This window comes from Pelecanus crispus, chromosome 4, assembly GCF_030463565.1.
Source record: "Pelecanus crispus isolate bPelCri1 chromosome 4, bPelCri1.pri, whole genome shotgun sequence".
Taxonomy (NCBI): domain Eukaryota; kingdom Metazoa; phylum Chordata; class Aves; order Pelecaniformes; family Pelecanidae; genus Pelecanus; species Pelecanus crispus.
In genome coordinates this window covers 54,713,011-54,740,806 of record NC_134646.1, presented here as the reverse complement: position 1 = coordinate 54,740,806, position 27,796 = coordinate 54,713,011, and the positions used below count along the sequence as shown (strand labels likewise).

Genomic DNA, 27,796 nt, shown 5'->3' with positions numbered 1-27,796 from the left:
ATAATGACTTTATTCTCAGTGACAGGTGAGTGATCCCAAGGGCAGGGCTGAAGATTAGGTATCAGAAAAATTAACTGGGGAGTATTTCAGATTTTATCTGAGAGTATTGTGACATGTATCTGCAGAAACTTCACAATGCACTTCACACTGAGCAATAATGGTGGCAGATTCTTAGGTGCCTTTGTGATTTCTTTAAAAGTACAAAAAAAGTGAGCAATGACATCTCCTAATTGGAGTTTCTCTGATACCTATATACCTCGGTAGTGGTAGGACTAGTCAAACTACTTCGACCGCATGGCAATGGGGTATCTTACGGAGCAGAAAAGAGTGTGGATACAGCAAACAACTTGGCCTTGAATTTTTAGAAGAATATGTTTAAGGGGAGGGTGAAGGAACATGTTCCTCCTCCCCAACCCCAAAATCAACAAATATGACATACTTGAAGGACCTTACAAGAGACTATGAACATCTTTCAAGACAGACAGACTTTGGAAACTATAGCCCAGTCAGTCTCACTTCAGTTCCTAGGAAGATTATGGAGGAGATCCCCCTGCAAATCATGTCGAAGAAGGGAAAAAAGGCAACTGGGAAAAAATGAGAATGGGTTTAGTAAGGGCAAGCAGCAACTGATTTGGTGGTCTTGTATAATGAGAAGACTGGCTCAACAGACAAGAGCAGTGGATGTCCTTCCTCAAATTCAGAAAGGCTTTTGATGTAATCTCTGCTGCTTCTTTATAATCCTATCGAAGAGAGAAGCTCAACAAAGGTATTCTCTCAGAAAGAGAATTTGGGGTTCTTAGAAAGGCATCTCAGGCCCGCACACAAACCTAAATATGTGCAATGTGCTGGCTGGAATTAACAAAATTTAATTCTATGTTAATAATTATACACACTTAGAGAGACAGTGAAGAAAGAAATATAGTGTAGAATCACTTTTGCCAAGATTGATTCAGGTTTGGAAATAAAACAAAATAAAATAAGTATAAATATTTATAAGCATATTCAATCTCCAGAGTGAAAATCCAGAGAGAAAGAATACCTGAAAGAAGTTCTGCTTTGAAACCTACCTACAATTTCTTAGTTCTCATACAATCACATATTTATAAAGACATACAGAGAGTTTTCAGACTTCCCTGTGTTCAGTTGTAAGTTCACATGTATCCAGTGTTTCTTGTTTTCTAGACCTTTTTCTAATGACTTTTAATTAAATCATTAAATTCTGTGTTCTCTAAGGATATCTCTTGAAAACACATGCTTTCTAAGTTCAGAGAATACACTTTTAAGCTTGTTAATTGTACAGAAAAAACAAAGCAATCCCCCTAATTTAAGGGACAATGAGGTACTTATCTGCAATAGAAACAATTTAACAAAGAGAAAACTTGATTTTCTTCAACACTTATGTACTGTATATATGAATGAAAAAGATCAATAAAGTCACAAATACATTCTCAGGAAAACACCATGAACTGCTTTTACTGTTATATAACAAACTAATAAAACTGTACCTTGATTGTTTCCATTCACAAATGCAGTAATATGGATGCAGTAGTAGGATGATGAAGAAATTTAATTCAGAAGAATTGAAATATTGCAATAATTCAGGTTATTTCATTATGTGTTATTTGACTTCATACATCCCATTAATGATACACTACAAAGAAAGTAGTTTGCATTGTCTCTTTGCATCATATCAAAGCAAATGATATAAACATGGAAAATAGACCATTGTCTAGATTAAACTTACTGGTTTCAGACTAGTAATTTAGTCAAAAGTATACAACTAGACCAGCCACAGTTAAAATGAAATTCTCAGTAAAATGCAACTCATAGAGTATGTGTACCCTTGTTTCAGGGATATAAAGATGTCAATTCAGGATCAAATGAGTCCTTATCTGCTCAGGTTCTGATATATCAGTTCAAGTTCTGACATGCAGTTAAGTCATTTGATGAAAATACAGAAGTATCTTTTTTGTGTAAAGATGAGATTTCGGGTGGGAACCCATGGTTCTGTGGACACCACTAACTGAAGAGAGTAGAAAGAGCAAAGCAAGAGGAGCAAGGTCAGGGAGATGGCACCCTCTGAGCAGCCTTCTCATTGACACAACTGCTACAGACAAAACATGAATGAATATTCATTTTACCCAAGACCTGGAATTTTAATTACTACTTTTCGATAGAAAATTGTATACTGGCAGGAGAAAATAATACTAGAAGTTTTGGGGTTTTTTTAGGAATTCATGCATATTTGTTCTCCAGCTGATGAAGTATTTTAGCATTTACTTTTAATATTCAGGGTTTTAATGAAGCAATCACAAGATAAAAGGTAATTTTTCAACCTATATACAAAGTTCAACACATCTCTTCTCCTAAAGGCAGTTTAAGGTCTGCGTTTAAGCCTGTATAAGTGATCTTATTTGGGGACCAAGGTATGCTGCAGGCAAAAGTGGTGATTTCAGCATCTGTAAGCATATGTGAACTTTACACTAGCAAACCTAGCCACCCTTCACATTTAAATTGCAGCAGCAGAGATCTCAGTTCAGCCCAGCTACTCAACAGACTGCCTGGCATTCTTATCAGAAGTAGTTCACTTCTGATGAAGAATCAGAGGGGAACCCTGTGCTATCAATGAACAAGTTTTATCAGCTCCAGATCTAGCTAACTAAAAGATAGCTCCAGCAGATGGGTGAGAATTCTGCCCATGCCTCTGAACCATAATATAGCACACCTGCCACTGTACTCTGCTGCTAATATCATTGTGCTGAGTAATGGGAAAGTAGCGACACCCTGACCTGGAGGGCTGAGCCCTACATGGTCCCCCAGCAACCATTCTACAAACCATGTCACCAGCGCGGAGGAAATACACCTGTTCCACAAAGTTATCATTGAATATGTTACAAGTGATCTCAAGAGTTAATCAAATGATGTCACTTCAACATCTGTGTTCTTTTAGAGGGGAATGAGTAAATTTGCTTAAAGAGCAAACTCTCAGAAAATAAATAAGCAACATACATATGTAAAAGACTGCAAAGACATCAGCTTCAAATGAGTTTTTGATTCCACAGTACGTTTTAGCTCCTGTATGCATCAAACATAAATCATTACTGCTTCCATGGAAAAGGTGGGGAAAAGCATTCCCCTCTGTATCACTCAAAGTAAATGCTAATGGCTGGTGAGCAGGACAGCTCTTCAGAATCCACTGTCTGTATTGACTAGGACTCTAGTGGCTATAATGATTGGTCAGAAAACCTGGCTCACTCTTAGATTTCTACAGCACCAAGGTCAATTCCGTAAGTGACAAAACAGTTAATGTCACATGCAGATGCCACGTGCCTGGGGAAACACCATGCAGAGATATCACAAATCCCTACCATAAGGCTTAACACTGCTCCAGAGGGGTTTTTTCATCATTCCCTCATGATATTCACATTTTCAGCAACTTCTGGTGCATGTAACTTTAGCACAACTACTGAGCAAGTTGGCAAAAGACTGGAACGTGCACCTAGTTCACAAGCACTGGAAGATGAGAACCAGGTCTACACGCATACCACTTTTTTAGCTAGGTAACAAGTGTTTTAATGTTAATAGATTTAAGTAGACCTGCAACATCAAAAATATTTTAGTTGAAATACTTTGTCCAGCTAATGATCAACTCTATCTCTTTTCTTCTGCTGGTTTGAGGGCACTTACCGACAGGTCTATCTGTTTTTCCTGAGCCTCACAGGACTAGTGTGACCTTGTGTTAGGCTGCTGGTAGACTTAGCATCCTGTTCTTTTACAGTAGTTACATTTATGTGCATTTTTTTCTCAGATTGGTTAGCAGCTCTGAGTGAAATTAGGACCTTACTTGAATCTCTCATTACTCTCACTTGAAACAAAAGTTTATACGTTTACTTTAACAGAACCAGTGTTCTGCAATATGAAGGCCGGTGCCAGCAAATATCCCAAATCATAACTCTCACGTACAGTAACAGAACATGGAACAATAATAGACACCATCCACCTGCAGAAAGGAACTGGGAAAAATGCACAAACAATGACTAATGTTCTGCAACCTCTAAGAAAAGTATGCTCCCTGAAAGGTTATACAGCCTGGAAATTTTACACCCATTTCATAAAGTCTACATATTGGAATATTCATACTAAAGAGGTTCATGCTTGAGGCATGATTTTAAATTGATTTATTGTGTTAGATATTAAGGTCTAACAGAACCCTTAAAATATTTTTTCTGTTTAGATATAGAAAAAAGACAAAATACTCTAGTTAATTTGATGAATTCTACAGCTTCAAAATTGTAAAGAAAATATTAGAAGATTACAGAACTACTTTAGAAGCGCTCACACCCTTCCATGGCAAGGTGATCTAGGAAAAAATAAACCTACAGCCAATGTTCCCTTTTGCATGTCTTTCCAATTTTTAAAGGCAGAATCTGGCCTTATTGATTTACTCTTGGTAGCAGTGTTTGGTACTTAAATGGTCATTTATGTACTTACGCATTGACTGTTCCACTCTTTTGCCTCCCCTCAAAATTCTGATCAATATCAAAGCTATGATATTTGCATTTACTTAGAAATAATTAATTACCAAGTGTTTTATTATAGATTTATCTTAGCTGTTAATATATTTAGCTACTATTATAAAAGAAACATTATGAACAAGATTTTGTAACATTTTATGTATGATGAGTTGAAAAGTAAACAAATACCTATTCGATAAAGCGATCAAAATTCAACATTGTTGGGGAATATACCGTTACTTAAATATTACAGAATTTTTCATTACCTAGGACAATACTGCTACTCTGTTAAACATGGAAAGATTTTAGTTTTACAGAAAAAGAGGATGAAGAGACTACCTGTTCATCTCAGACGTCTATTAACACAAGAGTGAACTAATTAAGAGAAATGGGAAACTGTCAGGATCTCATTTATTAATGTACTTGAGACTTTTTTTATGTGCATAGAAGACAGATATCAACAGACAGAATTTTCTACAAAGGCATTTAGGGTAAACATACTTTTCATTCCTGTCAACTTTTTCAGTATGCATATTAAAATTCTTTGCCAATTACTGACTGAAAACCATTGTAACATTCCTCTGTGATCATAGGTCATCACTTGCATGGTAAAAAGAACTTAAGAGATTCCCAGTATTTCAAAATTATTTTTTTAATTCATTGATAATGTTAATATAAACAGCATGACTGAATCAAAATGAATGAGTTAAAATGAGCTACAGTGAATTTCTGAATACATAATATCTTGATTTTCTTTTTTCCTCTGTAACAACCTGCTGCTAAATGATAAAACTATTATGTTTAAGCAACATTGAAAATGGCTTGCTTTGAAAAATTAAATCCTAGAGACATTATGCAGTTTAGCAAGACTGCCTATACCTAATGAGAAAAGAAAGGCAGACAGAAAGGAAGGCAGGCAGACAGAAAGGAAGGCAGGCAGACAGAAAGGAAAAAAACCACACTAGTTAATAATACCAGAAAGAACTCAAGCATATACAAACCCATTGTTTATCTCACTGCATTTTGAACATACCACCAATCTTGTTTTTCTGGAGTTCACATTAAATGGAGAGTCAAATGTTCCATTCCCAATGTTAAGGTCATTTGAAGTATAAAATATACATGTTTTGAATCTCTTTTCTTTAGGATAAGACATTTCGTTGAAGAGGCAAGCAAGGTTTCATTAAAAAAAAAATAGTTTTTGACATGAAGGAAGCTTTCACTGTTAAGTTATTCTCAAAGCAAACTTCTACTGATTGCTTATTTAAGAGGTGTAAGAATTTAAATTTATAGTTTGAGACTGAAGATATTAATTTATATTAGCTGTAAATTAAGAAAAAAAGATTAAAAACACCTACCTTTCGGGAATGGATTTCTTTCACGTACAGTGGAAGTAGAAATTCAGATATTCCTTCAAGTCGTATTCCTTTTTTAGTGACTCTCAAATTTCCCATTCCATCCTACAATCAATAATATATATATATATATTCACTTTAGGAAATAACCTTATCCAGTACAAGGCAAAAAGAACACAGTAACTGGCCTAATATTTAAAAATAGTGAGTGCTGTCCCGCTGTCCCCAGCTTTCCTGATGATCTTGGACAGGAGCTAGATGGGTGGATTTACAGGCAAAACTTCACCTAAGATTGCGTATTTAACTGCGCAGCCTGATGGTGAACTGTATGCATTATTCCTTGGCTGGACCTAATGCAAGGGTATAAATGTAGATCATAAGTATTCCTTTACTGTAAAGGTGAAGCTAGATCTTGAATTACAACTGCTAAGTAAAACAATCATGAAATTATCTCTAAAAATATATATAACATTTGGTAAAGCAATCTATTATTTTCATGTAGTGAAATATTAGAAAAATATTATGTCATTGTAATGTCTTGAATCAACTGTCTTTGCTTTTCCCAGCAATTAACATACATCGGAAAATATCGCATAGGAAGAAAGAAAAAAGGGGGGTTTATTAGTAGTTGCTCATCACTCCTAAGAGCATGTTGTTGGTGAAAAGAACTTCAAAATGCTGAGGGTTATTTTTGTTTGTCTTAATTTATCTGAATGGAAATAGGAAAAGGGCCATTGTAAAAGTCTGGATGAAACAAGCAAACCAAATGATTCAATGCCCAATAAAATATAAGCATAGAGAAGTGGCATAATAAGGCTTCAGCTGTATTCTTACAGAAAAAACAGCGAAATCTGTTTGATACTTAAGAGACAGGATCATTTTGCACACTGATAGAAATTCAAGACTTTTTATCCCTGGATGCTTGTTACTATATTCCTGACAGAAGATAATCCTTCGGTGTACAGCCAGTGGAATTCAACTTGATCCACCTAAGTGGAAAATTAGCAAATTGCTAATTAAAAATTAGCTAAATTTAATTGCTGATTAAATGTTTTGAAGCCTTTGCTGACTCTACTGTAGCAGAACAGTGAGAACTTGTATTTCTGCTCTGTTGGCTGAATTGTGGAACAAGTAACCTTGCTGGGCAGTTGTAAACAGCTGGATAACAGTGGCCCCAGCTGCTACAACTGAAGCTGGAAGAGAGCACTGAATTAAACAACATTATACTTATCTAAAGGTAGCATAGCCACTACACCACTACAGCTATTTCCTTTCTAAAACAAACAATGATGCCAATATGGAAGACATTTGATTGATACCACTGCATTCACATCTGAAGACAGACTGTAAAAATGTTAATTCTTTAAGACAACAAAAAGAATTACATTTTATACAATGTAATTCAGCTGGTATCATTTCCCAAACACAACAAGGATATAGTGATAGATAGTTTTCCATACTATGACAGATTTGCAAAGAACATACTGTTGGGAATCATGCTTTCACATGTCAGTTATAGGACTAGAAGCCTAGATGCCTGTGACTACAAAACCAGAAACTACCAGAGTCAGAAAATAAATACAACTTCTTTCCAAAGCAGAGAAAATATGGAATAAAAAAAGCTACTGCTAAGGCTCTCCATAGTATAGAATATACTTGTTAAAGTAATATGGTACCAAGAGAAATGTACAGATTCTGTAATAGTTCATGTAATGTTTAGCAAAACTTGTAACTGATTACATAAAGCCAAGGACTGCCTTTTTGTTAGCAAAATGCTATCTGTATTTAAACTATGTGTTGTGGTTTAACCCTGGCTGGCAACTAAGCTCCACGCAGCCACTCACTCCCTCCCTCCTGGTGGGATGGGGGAGAGAATCAGAAGGGTAAAAGTGAGAAAACTCATGGGCTGAGATAAAGACAATTTAACAGGTAAAGCAAAAACCACACGTTGCAAGCAAGGCAAAACAAGGAATTCATTCCCTACTTCCCATCGGCAGGCAGGTGTTCACCCGCCTCCAGGAAAGCAGGGCTCCATGGTGTGTAATGGTTACTTGGGAAGACAAACGCCATCACTCCCAACATCCCCCCACTCCTTCCTTCCTCCCCCAGCTTTACATGCTGAGCATGACGTCATATGGTACGGAATATCCCTTTGGTGAGTTGGGGTCAGCTGTCCTGGCCGTGTCCCCTCCCAACTTCTTGTGCACCCCCAGCCTACTCGCTGGTGGGGTGGGGTGAGGAGCAGAAAAGGCCTTGACTCCGTGTAAGCACTGCTCAGCAGTAAAAACAACATCTCTGTATTACCAACACTCTTTTCAGCACAAATCCAAACCATAGCCCCATGCTAGCTACTATGAATAAAATTAACTCTATCCCAGCCAAAACCAGTACACTATGACAGCTGAATTATCAAATAATGCTTCTTAAAGAAGTGACGTTATATTTCAAAATATTTTTCTTAAATCAAGAGATGTCTATACAAATCATTTCACATATAAAACCTCAGGCATTTGTAGGCTTTCTAACAAAGAGTGCAATATGAGACAGTGATGTTTATTTTTGAAAAGGGAGTAAGATAAAGAAATTAGACTTTGCTTTTGAATGTGCAATCTTCATTAATACCCATTAATTCTAAATTTCAGCAATCATATTTTCCTATATATGCTATGGTAATAGCATATAAAATCATAATAGGAAAGAATAACCTGAGAAAACACAACCGCCATGCTATATTTTTGGCAGTGAATAAATACTCCACAAGAATTAGGTACCAATTTATTGATCTGCGTATAAACACATTTTCTAACTGAAAAGGCAAATTCAATATGTTGTTTTATCTGCTTCTGTGGAATGTCTGTAACTGCCAGGCACAAAATAATATTCACTAAAACTGAAAAAAAAAAATATAAAAAAAAAGTCAAACTTCCAGAAAACTTGCCAGAAGTTGCCTAGGAAAATTCCTTCTTTCCATCTTGCATGTATGTGTATGATAAAGTCTATAATTATACATAACATTTACCCTCCTGAAACCCAGCTAATTCCGCACAAGGTTGGAACTGCTCTTAATCAGCAGCTACTCACTATTTTTCTTTTGCCTCATTAATTTCTTTGCTCCACATTTATTGTACTCTGGTAAAACCCTGCTTTGAAGACAGTACTGTCAGTTTTCCTCTTGGCTTCTGTTCTCGTAAGTGTTTATTACTGAAGTTACACAGTTCTTCACCATTGTTAATTAATTTTCAAAATACTTTTGGTGGCTTTATATTGAGTGATACTGTTCTTACATTACTGAAAGGGAACAGAAGCATAGAAGTTAATTTGTTCACTAATTTTTAGTACTTATCATATTTTCTGTTTATTTTCAGCAGTGGGAAGTTAACTTGCATAGCAAGTTTAAACTGCCAGAGTCTCAGAAACAAAGTTACAGTAGAGCCTACTGAGCCCTTAAGGGCTTCCCCTTTTCTGAGTGACCTTTCTAAGCCCTCATTCTTCAGTTCTTCAGCAGCGAGCAACCCACCTACCAGAGTCCAACAGTTTGAATGCAGACAGACTCTGGACAGACAGGAGCACTCTAATTTCAGTAAAATTACATTACTCAAAATGAGAAGACAGATGCTACATTCTGGAGCATGAGCCACAAATGATGTTATAAGATATAAAACTGAAATAGGGCGACCGTGACCTTAATTGCTTGATAAATGCAATAATCTTCCAGTAAGTAACTTCCTGAAGTGTGTAATGACTCATATGAAATTAAACTGAATAGTAAAATAAAGAAAATAGTAAGACATGCACTATGATGTGCTTAATGAGGCTCTCCATATTTAAAGAATCACTGCCCAGTATGTTTTCTTCATCAATAATTCCCCATCCACTTTAAAGAGGGGTTGGAATAAGAAGAGTTTCTTGTTTCACTGAGTTAGAACTATACTGTTACAGAGAAATATTCAAGTGTTTTTACAAGTAACATAACTTGGTCAAAAATTATTATGATTGAAAAGATTAGTTGGAGGAAGGCCCAGTCTTCTTGGCTCATTTAATGCACTAAGACCATGAACATCAGTTTAACTTTGGGGCTCCCCCAGAAAGATGAAAATTAATATTAAAGAGTTTAAAACAGAAACACAGAGGAATTCTGTCTTAAAACACACTTGCATCTTCCTGCAGATATGATTTTGACGTAATATTATTAGTATAATTCATTTTAGGCATTCCTCTTGATAATCTTCCAAATAAACTGCCTAAATTACTTTATGCTTTCCAGGCAATGAATACTCAGATTATCCTTTTGGTGTGATTTGATTTTATTCAAGTGCAAAAATACACTTGAATGAACTATTCCAGTACTTTCTTACAATAAGTAAATGCTAAGTTTATGTACTGGGTCTGGCTGGGATGGAGTTAGCTTTCTTCATAGGAGCCTGTATGGTGCTGTGTTTTGGATTTTTGGCTAAAACAGTGCTCATAACACACTGATGCTTTGGCTACTACTGAACCATGCTTGCACAGCATCAAGCTTTTCTCTTTTTCCCCCTCTCTGCCCACCCCCAGCAAGTAGAGTGGGGATGAGCAAGGAGTTGGGAGGGGGCACAGCCAAGACAGCTGATGCGAACTGGCCAAAGGGATATTCCATACCTGTAACATTGTGCTCAGCAATAAAAAGTGGTGGTAGAAGAAGTTGGGGGTGAAGGGGGATTGTCTTTCAAGGTGGCCCCTGCTCAGAGGCTGAATGGGCATCAGTCTGTTTGTGGTAGGTGGTGAGTGATTGTCTTTGCATCACTTTATTTCCTCTTTATTTCATATTTATGATTATTCTCAGATTGTTATTCCATATATAACTTTCCCTTTTTCCCATATAAGAAGATAAAACAAACTAACAGTGACCCTGCCTCACTTATTTTGTTCTCTTCCCTACCTGCCATACTAAGAAAAAACTACCCCCTCATCTTTAAACTCATAAATATACCTACCTTACAGATATTATTAAAAAGTAATAATTAAATCATCACTATTAATATTTTATGGCATTCTTAGATTATATTAAATTTCAGTTATGAACACCAGAAATTCAAACAAGCAACTGTTAAAACCTTCAAATAGGAAACCTAAACATTTATTTTATGCTGTAGCTTGTCTTATAACTGTAGCAATCTAGGAATAGTTTTACTGAATTTGAACACTACATTAAAGTCAATGAAATCCCAGACTATACTTACTATAAATCTCAGATAAAGAGGGTATAAGTTTGAATCAGAGCATATTTTAAAAAAAAAAAACCCAAAGTTCTGGGAGTCAAACAACTAATACTGACTTTCAGAACTTTTTCAAGCTTTGACCTGTATATAAATGGGCAGAGATTAATGTTTGCAGATGGTCCTGTAAATGATATATAAGAGAGTCTGAAGTTAATTCACACTGTCGTTAAACAGAGAGGATGATATTTTAAAAGATTACATTATTTCCTGACAAAGTGCTGAAAATTCTACAAGGGAGTACTGCTTATACAGTTAGTTCTATTTCTGCCAAATAAACTATTAAAGCAGCATATTTTATGATAACCACAAACAGCAAAGCATATGATAGAACTATAAATACTTCTCAACAAGCCAGGAGGTTGGCTAAAACTACAATCTATCCTAACTAATCCTGTACCACATGTATTGCTGTATAATGAAATGTGCTGTGTTCTGCTTTCTTTTCTCTCTCTCTCTTTTTTTTTTTTTTTAAAATTATTTAAACACTAAGACATTCTAAGGAGCAAGTATATAAGGAATTCTATACAAACTGCTGATAAACAAGAAGTGTGCAAGAACAAGGTTAGAAATCTGCATGACAGCCAGCTCTCTGTGCCATACCTGACAAGAACTGGGGACCTAGGATAGGATTCACAATACTGGCCTGGAAGATCTTTAAGCTGCAGAAAGGGCAGATTTGAAGCCAAGCTGCAAACTATTTCAATTGGAAATAACATTTCTTCTGGAGGACAGTAACTCAATCTTACAGCTTATTCAGCCTAGACAAAATAAAACCTCTTTGCATGAGACTTGGATCAAATCCACCTACAATTCCTATTTAAGATCACAGAATTCAAAACTCCTTGGTCTGGAGAGAAGAAGCAAGAGCGTGTGATACTGCAGTTCAGGAATTAAAACTCTCATTGAGTTGAGAACAGAGTTCTGCTAGATCCTCCAATAATTTGTCATGCATCTGTCAAAGTTGGCAGTTAGAAGGCAGCAAAGGACCCTGCTAATTAAAATACAAGATTTTTTCCTTAGGATCATATACTTGAACTTACATCCACAAGCACAATGAAAAGTAAACTGAAGTGTTGGTTAATCTGAATTGAGTAAAACATGAATAAATAGCATTTTGTATTTCAGTTTTGCATGGTGTTTTTCCTGTTTTCCTTAATAATAACGTACACCAAATATCTGTTTACTTTACGGCAGGAACAACAAAGTAGTTGGTGGGCCAGGAAATACATTTTTATCAATAATATTCAAGTTTTTCAAAAGTTCTGCTGTTAGATGTGATATTCTGCTTGTTTTCTGAGTATATATTTAAACCCAGATTCTGTCTCCAAAACCTCACAGTCTAAAGAGGAAAGCACTGAGTAAAACATGGAGGGGGGGAAAAAAAAGTGTTAAAAAAAGTAGTGTTTAAACAAAGTGCCTAAACACAATGTCCTATAAATTTATAAGCATTCACTGTCTGTTGCCTTCTATGCATGATAGCAGAGGCTAAACATGAGACGGAATCTGGATGATGTAGTTGCAGTGCTATGAAAGAGCACGGATGAAATATCTGTAAGTGTACAAACATGCTGTGTGAAAGGAAAAAAAGAGAGGATAAGATATCAGAAGAAAGGTGGTTGAAACAATGAGGCAGTGGTGAATTATACTAAAGATGCAAAAAGAATACTGAATTTGATATGCTGGTGCAAAAAGCAGATAATATAGAGGGACAGTGATGGGGATGATCAGGAAGATGAAAGCCTTTAACAGCTACACTGTCGATAAAATGGAAAAGATGCACAAAATGTTGGGAGGAAGATGACAAGGGAAATTATTTGTATTGTGTTCACACACACAAAAAGCTGGATTTCATAAACCGAGTTGGAGTGTAATTCCAGCTGGAGAAAAATGGTGCTTGGACATGGTTCTGGATGTAAAATCAAAACTGTAGGCAGCTATAGTCCTGTGTAAACAGAAAAAGGGTAGTGGCATGAGTGATGAAAACAGATTGTGTTTTCCTGAATTACCAGGAAAGATAACTGTGAATTTCAGTAGCCAAAAATAAAGGTAAAACAGTAGAAAGATATCCAGGAAAACACATTGGAATAGCAAAAGTCTGGATTGATGGAAACATCTGCCTTCATCCATCTGCTGAAAACAACAGTTGACACTATACAAGTGACAGGCAGGAGTAGATATCAGGGAGAAGTTGGGGAAGAAATTACTATAGTACAGTGCAGCAATGTTTAAAGGGATACAGACTAAGGGAAAAAAATAACATGAGGAAATTCAGTACTGACAATAAGATTTTAAGTGGAAAAGCTGTTAAAAAGAAAGAAAAGTCAGACTACTATCCAAACTAAATGGAATTAGAATATCCTGAATATATTCTGTCCTTTAGAATGGTTTTTGAATGTTTGGAGCATGGCTTGGTTTCTTCAATTATAAAAGTAATCTTGAAATGAAAATAAAAGTCTATATGTGCATATATGAATAGAAAATTTATACGTACCCAGACCAGACAATAAGATCAAATGCATCTTTCTTGCTTAAAAGTTTGATTTTATTCCCTGGTCTGGGTAGTTATGCTATTTTTCATTCATACATAGATGTGTCCTTTAATGTCAAATGAAAAATTTAGAATTCTATATGATCTGTTCTCATAAACTACTCCAGATTAAGGTATGATCTTCCTAGAATTCTTATATTTAGTATTACTGTTTGGGGTTTTTGGTTTGGTTTTTTACAAGAAATTATAATTTTTATGTTTTTAAACCAAACAATAAATTAGGGAAAATATAGAACCTGACTACACAGTCCTTCTCCCCACAAATAGCCAACATTTCAGGATTTTAAACAATAAAGACAAGATTTTCAGACCCATTGAACACCTGCAATTCCTACAGAAACTATGCAGTGAGAAGGATATGAAGTCTAGATGAAGTAGTGTAGAAATGAACAGTGTTATACCTAACACCTCTTAAACTTTTGGACACTAAATTAATTCTTTCCTTTATTTGGATGATTGTTCTCTTCTCTACTATTTTATTCAATGTTCTGCTTAAATTAAAATTCTGTGATTCGGTTAATGTGTGGTCGGACTAACAAAAAATTTCTATCCCAGCATAGCGTCTTACAATCAATATTTAACAAGTGAACACTCCTTACAATTCCCTACTTAATGCAGGTGGAATGGAAGTATAAAACAGAGTCAGGGAATGGTAAATTTTCTTCTCTGTAATCACCAGCAAAACTAGAACCAGTGAAGGGTTTCTGGTCTATGTGGAGTCAGGTACAGGACACCACACGCTAGGTAAAGATAGGCAAACAGGCTGGAAACAGAAAATATAGCGGATGAAGTAAAGAAGGTCAGTCTTGTCAGCAAATGTAAAAAAAGGGGGACCTAAGAGTAAGGTGGAAGAACCCCCCGCCATCAACTCCATACTGCTCCTGGCAAAGCATGATAATGACTCACATTACCATGCACAGAAAGGGCAAACCTAACACCAGAGGAAGAACTGGATAGCAGAAGTTTCTGTCTATTGCTTTTAATTTTATCACTATTGGGAGAAAGCTGTAATAATTGCATGTTTTGGATGATAAGTGTTAGCATCACTGTAACCGGACTAATAACACTATTTTGGTAAGACTTCTAATTTTTAATTAGACTAGTAATAAATTATTGGGTATGGGTGTGTTTGTTTAGTCTACATAAATTGCACAGGTTATTTAATCTGCTTCCCTGCCTTTGAGGCTTGGTTGTAATTTCAACACATCTTGAAGGTAATTTAGTCATGGTAAAAATTTAATCACACATTATCCTTGTATTTTATTTTTCAAAAAAGTGGTTGCCTGACTTCAGAAAGAACAATGAAAAACTGCAGATTGCCTAGCATACTGATATTGGAGGAAAACAAACAAATATGTTGTATACAAAAGCAGTCATCTTTGTTGATAAATCTGTAAGAAATATTTACCTGTAAGGAACAGTAAGAAATTTGTATACTCCCACTGTTTGTTGTGTACGCATAAAGCTTAATTAAAATGTTAGAGCAGAGGCTCTGTCATTTCTCTAGGAATCTCTACAAACAATATTTAGGACCTACCCTTCTCATGTATTACAGTCTTTATGCTGAACTAATACTAGATTACCTAAATTTTGAGAAGTAAAAAGATGATTTAGGTGGAGATGCCTTGTAACTCATTCCATCACATACACAAAACAGGTTGTGTTGGTGGGATTACGCGTTTGGTGTTTTTTGTGTTTGCACCTTGCCCTTTCAATGAGCCTGACACAACCAAAATTTCAATGCTCATGCCACTAAACTCTACTTATATGCTTGTGCCAATTTCTGCTTAAAAATACTTCAAAACCATTTCAGAAAAAACTAGCTAATCAGAAGGAGAGAATAACCATGTAAGACAGCTAAACTTATACAATGAGGCAGTTCCTCAAAATCCGTATATTTTAGTTTATAACTAAAGAATAGAGGTTATTATAGAAAATAAGATGTTTACTAAGTGTTTCAACCTTATTCTCCACGAAAAAAAGCTGTGACAAAATATTCACCCATCCCTAGTACATATTTAGCTCAAGTTTCATCTCACATTTCTACTGCGGTTTCCAAGTAATTCAGGAATGGCATTACAAGACTGGAAAAATTTGGGCAGGAAAGAAAGACAGCACTAAACAAACCTTAGTAACCTTTCCAGCAGCATTTATTCCCATTCAAAAATTATAAAAATTATAAAGCATGTCTTGAATTGAGTGGTGGGCTTAGTCGAGAGGTTCTGCAAAGGACAACTATTCTCTTGCACTACTGCAAAATCAGCTGTACCTTAGCTACTCCGGACATAATGGTTTGGTTTTGTCTCGTTCTTTTCCTTGAACTAGGATTCTGTATCTTCTTTAGACAATCTACTATATTGCCTAAACTGTCTTTATAGTTAGAAGTATTTTCTCCACACATAACCTGAACCTCCAATGCTATAATGCAATTCCTTTACTTCTGTTTGTCCTTCAGATCAATTATTGCTTAAGACTAAATAATCACAGTTAGTTGTCCTTCCTTGTACATCATTTTCCATCTCAATGTTTTCCGTTGCTCCTGGTCTGCCTTTAGTTTATCCACAGCTCCCTAAGAACTAGAATAAAAAAAAAAAAAAACAAAAAAAACACACAACAGGCACAAGTTGTGAACACTTACTGTGGCTAAGCAGAGAAAAATTACCTCACTTGTTTATTCCAGTGTATCTGTTCTTTTGCAATAATGTTCTGCTACTGATTTATGATATGTTTTGAGTCAGATACTTGTTATCAAAACAAATTAATTTAAAGATTGGATTCCACAAACTGGCTGGGAAATAGCTCCTCCTTTTGTACTCATTAGAGTGCTTACCCTGGATCTGATACGGCCAACTTGTTCTTTCCTCCTTAGCCTGAGACAACTAGAATCTATTGATGACTGTTATAACCACATTACTCTAATGCTTTCTCTCTTCTCAGTAACAATCCAGTTTGTATAAATAATTAAAATTTTATTAAAAAAAAGAATTAAGTCATTTCCCATCAGTACCTTAACACCAAGATTATTCTTCTCAAGAGATCTTCTATTACCAGAAAATCCATGCTGCTCCATCAGAAAAGAATGAGGGCCATTTTAAGATATATCTTGTAAGTTAGGACTCTCATCTGCAGATGAGAGTCCTAGATTTAAAATATTCCCCTATTTAGATTGCAGAATCCAAAGAAATAGGATTCTGGAACAACAGGTGAATAAAAATAGCTAGGGAAGCAACCTAGAAAGTTTTAAGATACAATTTATCAATTTTATCTCAGGGTTGTTTATGATAACAACTAGGCAAAAGGACCCAGAAGGTGCTTTCTTAGTCTGTGTTTTCTTGATATTTTACACTTGTGTATTAAGGCACATGTACCTTCCTAAATATTTTCTTATAATGGACTCTGTAACAGAGGAAGGCTTAGCTTACCTCATGAGCCATACCACAGAGGTACTGAAATACCTACAGTCAAGCACATCCTTCAGTAACTCCCTGGATTGGCACTTATATTCAGCAAAGCGTGCTTCTCTTATAACAAAACAAATATCATTAAGTAGGCCCTATTACACTGCTTCCTTGATCACACTGTAGCAAGAAGCATTAAAGAAATAAATTTTCAAGACAGTCTAAGGAACCTATTACTGTCAAAACCAAAAGTGATTATTTTAATGTGAGGAAAGTGTTTTATCAAACTTGGTAGTCGCAGAATTTTACTTTTCAAGAAGTGTGACTATCTAACATTGCAGTCTCTATACTATCTAAGTTTATACATGTTACTTAGTATTCCAGTACAAACACTGCATGTTTTTCAAAACAGCTACCACACATCTTTCAATAAGCAACACCTTGCTCTATTGATACACTCAATAAAATAAATGGGACTAAGAGCGAAATAGCTTGCTGCAGAGATCCATCTCCTGCTATCATGGCAAAGGAAATGAAAGTGTAAGAAATGCCGCAAAGTTGCTTGAAAATAACTCCTCTTTTATCTAATAGCCTGCTCAATAGAACACTCATCTCCTAACTGATAGCTTGAAGTTCCTTCTCTACAGTCCAAAAGGATTAAAAATCATAACCTTCACTTTTTTGAGGAGTGTTATAACCACAATGATCAAGGGACCTACCTAATCTTGCAGATAGCTCAGCATGGCAAAAGACTTTGAGAAGTTATCAGTTATATTGGCAAATGGGAAAAGTCTTGTAAAGGGGATAATTTCAAGAGAAATCTTAAAACCAAATTTACTGCATCATTTTGAGGGATGATAGTGTGTTCTCACATATCACAAACTTCCGATGGTATGGCTAAACTCCTGATCACTGAAGGACAATGAAAGCTATGAATTGTGAATCAACAGTTCAGTATCTCACAGACTTTTGTAACAGGGAAATTTAAAAGACTGATTGGAGAAGGGAGTTTTAGAAAGCACAGTTTAGTATCACAATTCAGCCCTTTAAAAGCACAGCATCAGGGTCATCTCTGTCATCAAATCTTTCTCAGTCTACAGCTCTGAGGATGCAGGGTTGATACAGTGTGGCTACCTGCAGTTGTGTCCACACAGGAACCCTGGGAAGGAATTCTTCAATCCAGGTTCTGTGCTCAAACTGGGGAACACAGACCTACACACTTCTCAAAGCAGAAACCAGGAATGAAAGAATCCCTGCAAATATTCTTTAGGAAACTGGTAGAAGACCCATAAGCAAAGTGGTAAAGCAGAGAAGAGCATATGATCCAAAAAGGTATCAGTAACATGCTAGGCATGAGGACCTCCAGTGAAAAAGAAGTTGACCAGCTGGAAAGGAACGCAGGCGTACCAGACATGGAGGATGAATTGGAGACTGTCCAGAGAAGCAGTTGATCAGAGAAGCAGCTAATGGCCCAATCCCCAATAGCAAATGAAGAGCCCATCCCAGTGCTAGCCAGAAAGAAGCTATACATCCTTAACACCAAGAATCACAAATCTGACTAGATTTGAGACTCACTAGCCATATGATTATTACTTCATGCAGCTCATGTACAGTTACAGTAATAATATAAAATCTAGGGAGAGAAGGAGATGGAAGAATTCAAATTTATGGAGTACATCTTGTTGATGAAGAGCAGTCAGGGAGCATGGATGAACACACTTGTTCTGAGGTTCAGACCGAAGGGGAGAAAGAACCGCTAAGTGACTGCAGAGGATGGTTATAAATTTAAAAAAATCATTGCCACTTTGGGATTTCCCTCTCAGACCAGAAGGATCAAGTGGATGATGTATTTGTTAAGAGTAAACCAGAGCACAGACCTCAGTGATAATGTAGGTTACTGACTAACATCCTTTGTGAATGCAGCAGGAGACAGGCTGAAGAGGAAGCTCCTGAAATGCTTTCCTGAAAAGAATAATGAGGGTAGGGGCTGCTTCACATTTGCCTCTAATTAACAGAGAAGAAACAGCTAAGAATGTGAAGATTAAGAGGTAATGTAGTTGAAATTGGTCACGAAAGCACAGAATTCTCAAAAGTTAGATTAGAAGGAAAATAACTCAAACTAAAAGCAATGTCTTTCAAGAAGGCAAATGTCAGTAAAAGGACTCTTAGAGAAGATTTCCTGGGAGAATTGCCTAAGGTGAAAAAGGAATTATAGTGAAATGGTAGCTCCTTAATGAACCAATTTACCCAAAGGAGAAGAAAGGATTCTGGTAGATACTGAAGAATATTGACATTTTGGATGCTTTTTTTTTGCTTTTTAAATTTCTCCTTTAGTCAAAAGGTCAACATAAATTGGTTCTCTGTTTTAATTGGTGCACCAGTGATAAAGGATTAAGATCCTGCAGGGAAAGGATGAATGCATTTAGGAATACTTGTATAAGCTAGGTATTTTCAAGCCAGCTGATTAAAATGAACTTCATCCTGAGGTACCCAAAATCTGGAAGTGACATAGCGCAGAGCAGTAGAGTGCAGCAATCCCTTGTCTCCCCACTTACTCCATGTTGGCTCAGACTGTGGGGCAGTTTTTCTGCATGTGAAGGGGATTCCTTTTGGATGAAATTAAATCAGAAGATCTGTTCAAAGTGCAGCAACAGTCTCTAAAAGGAACAGAAAGGTCCCAATCAATGTGCGATCTGCAGCACAAGCAAGCCCCACAGCAAGTACCAAGTGCACATGCACTGAGAGAATGCTCTTAAACCACAGACACCTCTTGTGTTCTTCTTCTCCTTGTATCAATTCAAAGGCTAAGGGTCTCGAGGTCAGTAACCAGCTCACACAGATGCCCTTAAGCTCCTAGCTAAGGGCATTCCTTTATATTACACCAAGACCTCCTATGGTTCAATACACTTTTACTTCCTTCAACTGCTATATGCCTTTTCAGTGCTTTTCTGAATTGCTTGTCTCACCTGACTTTGTTTGTTTGTTTTTAAATTAATAATTATTCCCCTTTTCCATCTTTCCGTCCCAATAAACTTCTTTGGTCTCACAGAAGATTCAATATATTGCAGTCATAGTGCCAGATCATGGTCAAGGGTCTCAGCTATTGCCCCCTTGCGTCTTGTAAGTTCTGCATCTACTGCCATTTGTCCCCAGGACTTTGCACTTCCATCTTTTCAAACTCTGAACTCTGCATATCCTCTCTCATTTACCCTGCCTCTTCCTCATACAAATGAACAACTGAGAGGGTGGAAGTCATTACTTCCGTGGCGTCCACTTGATCATTTTCACCCTGCCACAAGATTTAAGACACCATTTCTTCCATTCTGAGCCTCTGTCTGGCCAATACCCAAATTCAGAGCCAGGAAGCAGCAGGCACTATGTGTTACATGTAAGTGAACAAGAAAAAAAATAAGACTTGCTTCCCTGAAAAAGGGCATGAGAACACCCATGTGCTCCTGTCAGCTCCACTAAATGGATGAAAGGATGCTCTGGCATTTGCTAAAGCAACATTGAGAAGCCTACACACCTGAAAGCAAGAGTTTGTAGGATAGCTTTCTTTTGGCTATCTTTGAGCAACATATGCAACAGGGATGTTTGGTCCAGGGGACCAGATTAATCATAAAGTAAATAAATATGTATACCTATAGTCTAGCTTTCGGGTCCTTGGTACAAACTGCTTTTTCCTACTGATCCATTCACATTGCACCACATCCGTTTTTGCTCTGTGGCTCACAATTACACAGCCTATGAGCACAAAGCCTATGAAAGCCCATAAAGGATGGATGAGAGCAAAGTGTAAAGGTGAAAACTAGAAAGACAGAATTGTTATTTATCCTTTAAAAGGCAAAACAGTGGCAGTAAAGATCAACTTACCTTGAAATCTTTCAAAAATACCATGAGCTCTATACTAGAATAGATAATCAAACAAGCTATTTGTAGGCAGCTGGAAGATGCCCATGAGATCAATGAGATGCAAAGCAATCAAAAAGCCAATAACAGGATAAGAATGAAACAATAGGCAACGCAAATAAGCATTAAATAAAAGAAAAAAAAAGAAGAAGGAAGGGCTAAACTTGATGACACTGTTCAGACTGGAGAAGAGAAATTAAGGTGGCACACAATAATAATCTTGAAGTATGAAAACACTTTCTTCATGCCCACTGATAATTAAACAATAAGCAGTGAACTTAAATGAAGAAACTGAGAATCAGGTGGGTATTAGTAGAACATTTTGACTCTAAGAACTGAACCAGAAAGATTTTGCATTGTTGTGCAATATCCATCCGTAAAGATTTTTTAAAACTTTTTAGACACACATCTGAAGAATGATGTACAGTTTAAGCTATCTTGTGGCAGAAGGTGAAACAGGTGGCTCTTGGAAATCTCTTCCTGTCATTCTGTCTATAATTATTTTTAGATTTCCATGCAGAGGCTATTAAACACATATTTGTCTTCACAAGGTGCAGAATTGGATTTTTACCTTGTCTTTGTTGAAGAAGTCCTTGTACAAAATGCATTTAAAGCTTTTTTAAGCCCGCTTTATAACACTGAAAATACCTAAGCCACACAATTAAAGAAAAAAAAATGAAGAGCACAATAGAATACACTGGAATTTATACTCTTTCTTACTATTATTTGCAGAATATATTTTTCCCATGTTTATTATATTTACTGTATTTTACTGAGTATATTTCTAGACAAATGGAAATAAGAATGCTGTTTTCAAACAATATCTTACAGAAGTCTGAGTGCAGCACATCTGAATATTTCCCAGGCAGCTTTTAATCAAAAAAACCCCCTGTCGTGATTTAGCCCCAGCCAGCAACTAAGTACCACGCAGCCGCTTGCTTACTCCCCCTACCCCGTTGGGATGGAGGATAGAATTGGAGGAGTAAGAGTGAGAAACACTCCTGGGTTGAGATAAGAACAGTTTAATAATTGAAATAAAGTAAAATAGTAATTATAATAATAGTAGTAATAATAATAATATACAAAACAAGTGATGCACAATGCAATTGCTCACCACCTGCCGACCGATACCCAGACAGTTCCCGAGCAGCAATTGCTGCCCCCCGGCCAACCCCCCCCCAGTTTCTATACTGAACATAACGTCATATGGTATGGAATAGCCCTTTGGGCAGTTTGGGTCAACTCTTCTGGCTGTGCCCCCTCCCAGTTTCTTGTGCACCTGGCAGAGCATGGGAAGCTGCAAAGTCCTTGACTAACTTAAGCAGTAGTTAGCAACAACTAAAAACATCAGTGTGTTATCAACATTCTCATCCTAAATCCAAAACAGAGCACTATGCCAGCTACTAGGAAGAAAATTAACTCTATCCCAGCCAAAACAAGGACACCCCATAAAATTAAAAACAGTGACAAAGCAGGAAGATTTTGAGGGGTGAAGAATGAAGTATTATCTGAATTTTCAGTGATTGCCCTTTTAGCTGTTGTAAGCATCATAATTTGTCCTAACATTGCCCTTGAATCCAAACATAATCATTACATTTAACATACAATCTCAATTTAAATGCTTATTGCCAATTTCATTAATGAGCAAAATGTATGTACACTTAGTTGGTTTAAGACCTGTGCTCGTGTTTTGGCTTGACTGTTTCAGGACTATGACAAAATTACTGTCTTCATCAGCAGTAAACACTGACAAAGTTTTATTGGGTTGCATGAAAACAAAGTACTTGTTCCTAGTATTAATAACTAATATAATCCATACATGCGGGGGACTTTTCATGGCAGAAGTAGTAGAGTAATGGAAAAAACATAATTTCTTATTATGCAGACAGTAAGGCAGTTTTGAGACCACCTAAATAAGGTGTTCTGTAGTGCAATTAAACATGCAGTAAATTATTAACATCAACACTTTCATACATTCATTTACTCATATTCCTCATCACTTACAGAAGAAGGGTGAAGAGGGTCCTTGTTTAGATACAGGATGGAAGATAAAGGAAAGAAGGTCCTGAAAACTGGGCTGACAACTGACTGAAAACAGTAAAGATGAGTTGGGATGTGGTGACTCTCCAGAGAGTAGTGACAGGCTTTGACTGACAAATTCAGCTAAGCAGATGCAGTGCAGTCTATCCAGAGAACATGGATTCAGGATACGTGTCAGTATTAGCAAGAAAATTGGGTTCTATAATGATAAAACAAAAAGGACAAAAATATATCTATGAGCACAGACCCTTAGAGAGATCAAAGTAAGAAAACAGGAGAGATTTAAAGGAGGAGATTTTATGGGTAAACCATTCCTGCTAGCACGGACAGGACATGCTATAGCATCTGAAGAAGGAAAATAGCAGAGCCATTTATCTCTTCACCTTAAGAGACAGCTGTTATGGTAATTTCTAAGCGTATTTTCTGCGTACAGAGGTTTCTCGAGTGCACAAAAAGTATACTAAGAAAATCAAAGGTATGGAGGGAGAAAAAAAGAAAAAAAAGCAATAAGGTAATCCCAAGTCTTTAAAGTCTTAAATATGTGACCTTCACTATCTGCAACATGAGGACGTTCTGTTCTACTGAACAAAAGACACTTACAAAAATATTTTACAGTGAATCTGGCACTGTACTCTAGGTAAGTACTCCGTGTCTAATGATTCGCTAAAGAAAAATACAAAAATGGAGAGAAATATGTCAAGTCACTTCTGAAGAGTCTAAAACTCAGCCTTTCATACCTATTTTTCAAGGCATCTTAGGTATATCTTAATTTAAAAGAAGCAGCGCTCACAAGTATATTTTTTCAAGGCTGACTATGTTAGTTCTTCTGTCTTGGTTCAAAGGAAAAATACTTCTTCAGTAACAGCCTACAACCTCTACAGCTTTGAAATGTTCAACCAATACCCATTTGTTGGGTTGTTTCCTTTCACTTACAAGTATCATGAATTTGCTGAATTTCCCTACTAGTAGCATTCTGTATGACTACCAGTAAGAGAGACTCATCTGAGATTGCATTACCAAAATGTGTATTTTTGGTAGGGAAGAAAGATGTAGTATGAGGAAAACAAATAAAATAATTGATTAAAAATATAAAAGGAAGAGGTTCTTCACCGTTAACTCCTTCGTATGTTTATAGAAAAGAACAAATGTTAAATTATCTCCAAACACACATCACAAGCAGCAATTGTATCTGATGTCCTATGAAGAAGTCAATTGGAATCCTTCTTTTGATTATATTTATAGTTCAGAAGCTATTTACATGCATGCAGAGGATCAAAAATTTCAGTTTTCACTGAAGACGAAATAATCCATCTGTTGGGACATGCAAGTTTTTGGACTGATGCCTTTATAATGCATATGAAAGTACACTTGCATAATAGGTTATCAGCCAGATGTTGATGGAAAAGGAAAAAGGAAAAGAAGGGGGACAAAAAAAAGAAAAAAACAGTAGTAGATTTCAATACAGCCATTCTCTTTTGGTAGCACTACTTCCAAATTAAGTGTATTTAGAGAAAGTCAATTTTCCAGGAAGGTTAAATAACTAACAATAAACACTTTCTCAAAATTAAAAGTCAGTAGAAAGCGGGGGGGGGTGGGTGGGGTGGGGGGGGGGGGGGGGGGAGGAAGGGGGGCGAGAAGTGATCATCTGCATGCAAACACCATTCTGCCATAACTGCATGCTATGTGCTTTATACCAAAAATTCCATGTATGACTACAGCAAATAATTCTTTTTTTTTTTTCAAAAGTAAAAGAGAACGTAGTGCAAGTACAGAAACTTAAGATCTCTACTGCTGCCTTGTAAGCAGTATAGACTATCTAATGGATACTTCTACTTCCCTCTGCTGTCTTATTTTCCCTGCCTGGTGTTTTGAAAAACAGCACCAGTGGTTCGAATCTTCACCAGCGATAAAATAACTCTCTCATGCACTATTGTGACACAGTGAATACTGTGAGATTCATTATTAAAGTAGTAAAAATATTCCTATAAAACAAGTCTAACCTAAGCTACAAGTTATGATCTTTTAACCGGAGTCCAATTTAGATTGAAAGAGATCACATTTTTTTAAACCATAATTTTTATTTAAACTTTAAATATTGACTTTTATTTCTAATCTAACTCTATCCTATTTGTTTGAAATCCATCTTGAAAATTGCATCCAAGTAGGGCATCTGGGAACTTAAGCCGTGTAACAAACGTAATTCCATGTAAATCAGAACCAGGATGTTTATAACAAAAAAACCCCACTGTTGGTGACATTACAATGCTTTGGCTAACAGCCCAGATGTTCAAATAAATGGCCTTGTCATGGACAAAAGATGCTACTGCAGAATGCTGGACAATTTGTGTACTACAACCATTTTCAAACAAGGTACTGAGTCTAAGCTGTCTTTTCTGCCCTCAAATGTTTTCATAATCAAAAAGCAGCATGATTGACTACTACTAATCTTTCAAAATACTAGAGGAAAAACACACATAAAATTGCAGAATTACCAGTCAATGAATTCATACCTAAAAAAATGACTAATTTAATTATGCTTATACCTACATAGGTAGAACTTAAATGCTGATATGGCATTTATAGTATATATGAGCAGTGTTTTCCTTGATGTTAAGTGTTTTTCCAGTTGTTTCCTTAAACTTTATTTACATAAAAAGGGTAAAAAAAAATTTATATAATTTTCCTAATAGAGCATGTTAACTGCCTAAACATCAGTAAACTTCTACTATACATCAGGCAGCATTTTCAAAACAGTCTTTAAACTGATTTTATAACTTACAGCAGTGATATTACAGCTATGTTGTTTTGAGATTTGCTGTTTCTGTTTTAGGTGCGAAGAACTTCAATTTCTGAAAGTTATTCTGTTTTTCCAGCTGTTCAAGTTGGCCTCATTAAAAACAATACTTCTCATAAATGTGGCCATTTTTATAATTTATAGCAGTTTATATGATTGCACTGTTTCACAACTCACAAAGTGAGGTGAGTGGGATTATGGCTAGTCCATTTGTACATCAGCAGAAGACTCATCCATATTACCTGGTGTCACGAATGCAGGATTTAACTACATTTCTGCTCTAAGTTGGGTCAGTGTAATTTAAATGAGCAACTTTGTCTTATACCTATTGCTTGTTCATATGTAAGCAAAACCTCATGAATTAGTTTGGCAATTTGACAGCAAAGATTATATTCTTCACTGATTCAGACTGAGCTGCTTAATTTTTAGCTATGGATCAGCTACCCAGAATTTTTACTCTAGGCAAATCTCAGATAGCATTGGTCACTCAGGCAGTCTTAAGGAATATACACTCTTTTAAAAAAAGAAGAAAATTAACTTTTTTAACATTTTTAAGTACATACATGTAGACTAAAAGTTTACATTAGCCAACACTTTTCTTTGTAATTCCCTTATTTGTTCCATTCTTGCTAAGTAGAATAGAATATTTCAGTTGGAAGGGACCTACAACAATCACCTAGTCCAACTGCCTGACCAGTTCAGAGCTGACCAAAAGTTGAAGCATGTTATTAAGGACATTGTTGTCCTTGTTGTTATATTGTCCAAATGCCTCTTAAACACTGGCAGGCTTGGGGCATCGACCACCTCTCTAGGAAGCCTGTTCCAGTGTTGGACCACATGCTTGGTAAAGAAAGGTTTCCTGATGTCCAGTCTAAACCTCCCCTGACACAGCTTTGAACTGTTCCTATCACTGGATACCAGGGAGAAGAGCTGAGCTCCTCCTTCTCCACTTCCCCTCCTCAGGAAGCTGTAGAGAGCAATGAGGTTGCCCCTCAGCCTCCTTTTCTCCAAAGACAAGCCCAAAGTCAGCTGCTCCTCATAGGACATTCCTGCCAGCCCTTTTACCAGCTTTTTTGCCCTCCTCTGGATGCATTCAAGGACCTTCACATCCTTCTTAAATTTTGGGGCCCAGAACTGCACACAGAACTTCCTCAAGGTGAGGCCACACCAATGCTGAATACAGTGGGATAATCACCTCTTTTGACGAGGTGGTTATACTGTGTTTGATGCATCCCAGGATGCGGTTTGCCCTCTTGGCTGCCAGGGCACACTGCTGACTTACATTGAGCCTGCTGTTGACCAGCACCCTCGGATCCCTTTCTGCAGGGCTGCTCTCCAGCCACTCCTCTCCCAGTTTATACTTGTGCCTGGCATTACTCCATCCAAGGTGCAGGATCCAGCATTTGGACTTGTTAAATGTCATCCCATTAATGATTGCCCAGTGCTCCAATCTATCTAGGTCTCTCTATTAGCCAAGGAAAACCATACTTAGTACACACTTCATGCTTAGGCTTATAAAATGATCTTGAGCAGGCAAAAGACTGTATCTAGACATACCTCAGCAACAGGTTTTTTTTAAACCCCCAAAAGAAAATGTTTCTTTAGTTTGCAAGCTGGCTTTCCAGCTCAACCTCTTTATAAGCTGACTTTACCTGATGTCAGATGGAAATTAATTTCTTGCTGTATAAACGTGAAATTTTACTATCTGATTGAATGTAAGTCCATTCATAAACATGAGTTTCTACCTTTCTGCAATCACACGTTCTCAAAACATACCAGGCAGTAACAGTGTCATTAAATATAGGAACCTTTTTATAGGGGTATGCATTTTTATCACAAGGCTTCCTTGAATTCTAGTATGAACAATACATTTGATTATGTTCTTTTAACAGAAAACTTAAGTGAAACCCCAGAGAGCACGAATCCAGTTGTGGGTAGTCTACCATTTTATGCACTGCAAAATGAAGATATCTGTTGATGCAA

The 27,796-nt window shown here is 36.6% G+C and overlaps 1 protein-coding gene across 2 annotated transcripts in view; it reads right to left on the bottom strand.

The window, feature by feature from the left end:
• SGCZ (sarcoglycan zeta) overlaps positions 1-27,796 on the bottom strand; it is a 227,852-nt gene that overhangs the window by 125,262 nt on the left and 74,794 nt on the right. For both annotated transcript variants that reach the window (XM_075709321.1, XM_075709322.1), the window contains exon 2: positions 5,873-5,974. In XM_075709321.1, the coding sequence (XP_075565436.1) occupies positions 5,873-5,974 (102 nt within the window). The remainder of the gene's footprint in view (positions 1-5,872; positions 5,975-27,796) is intronic.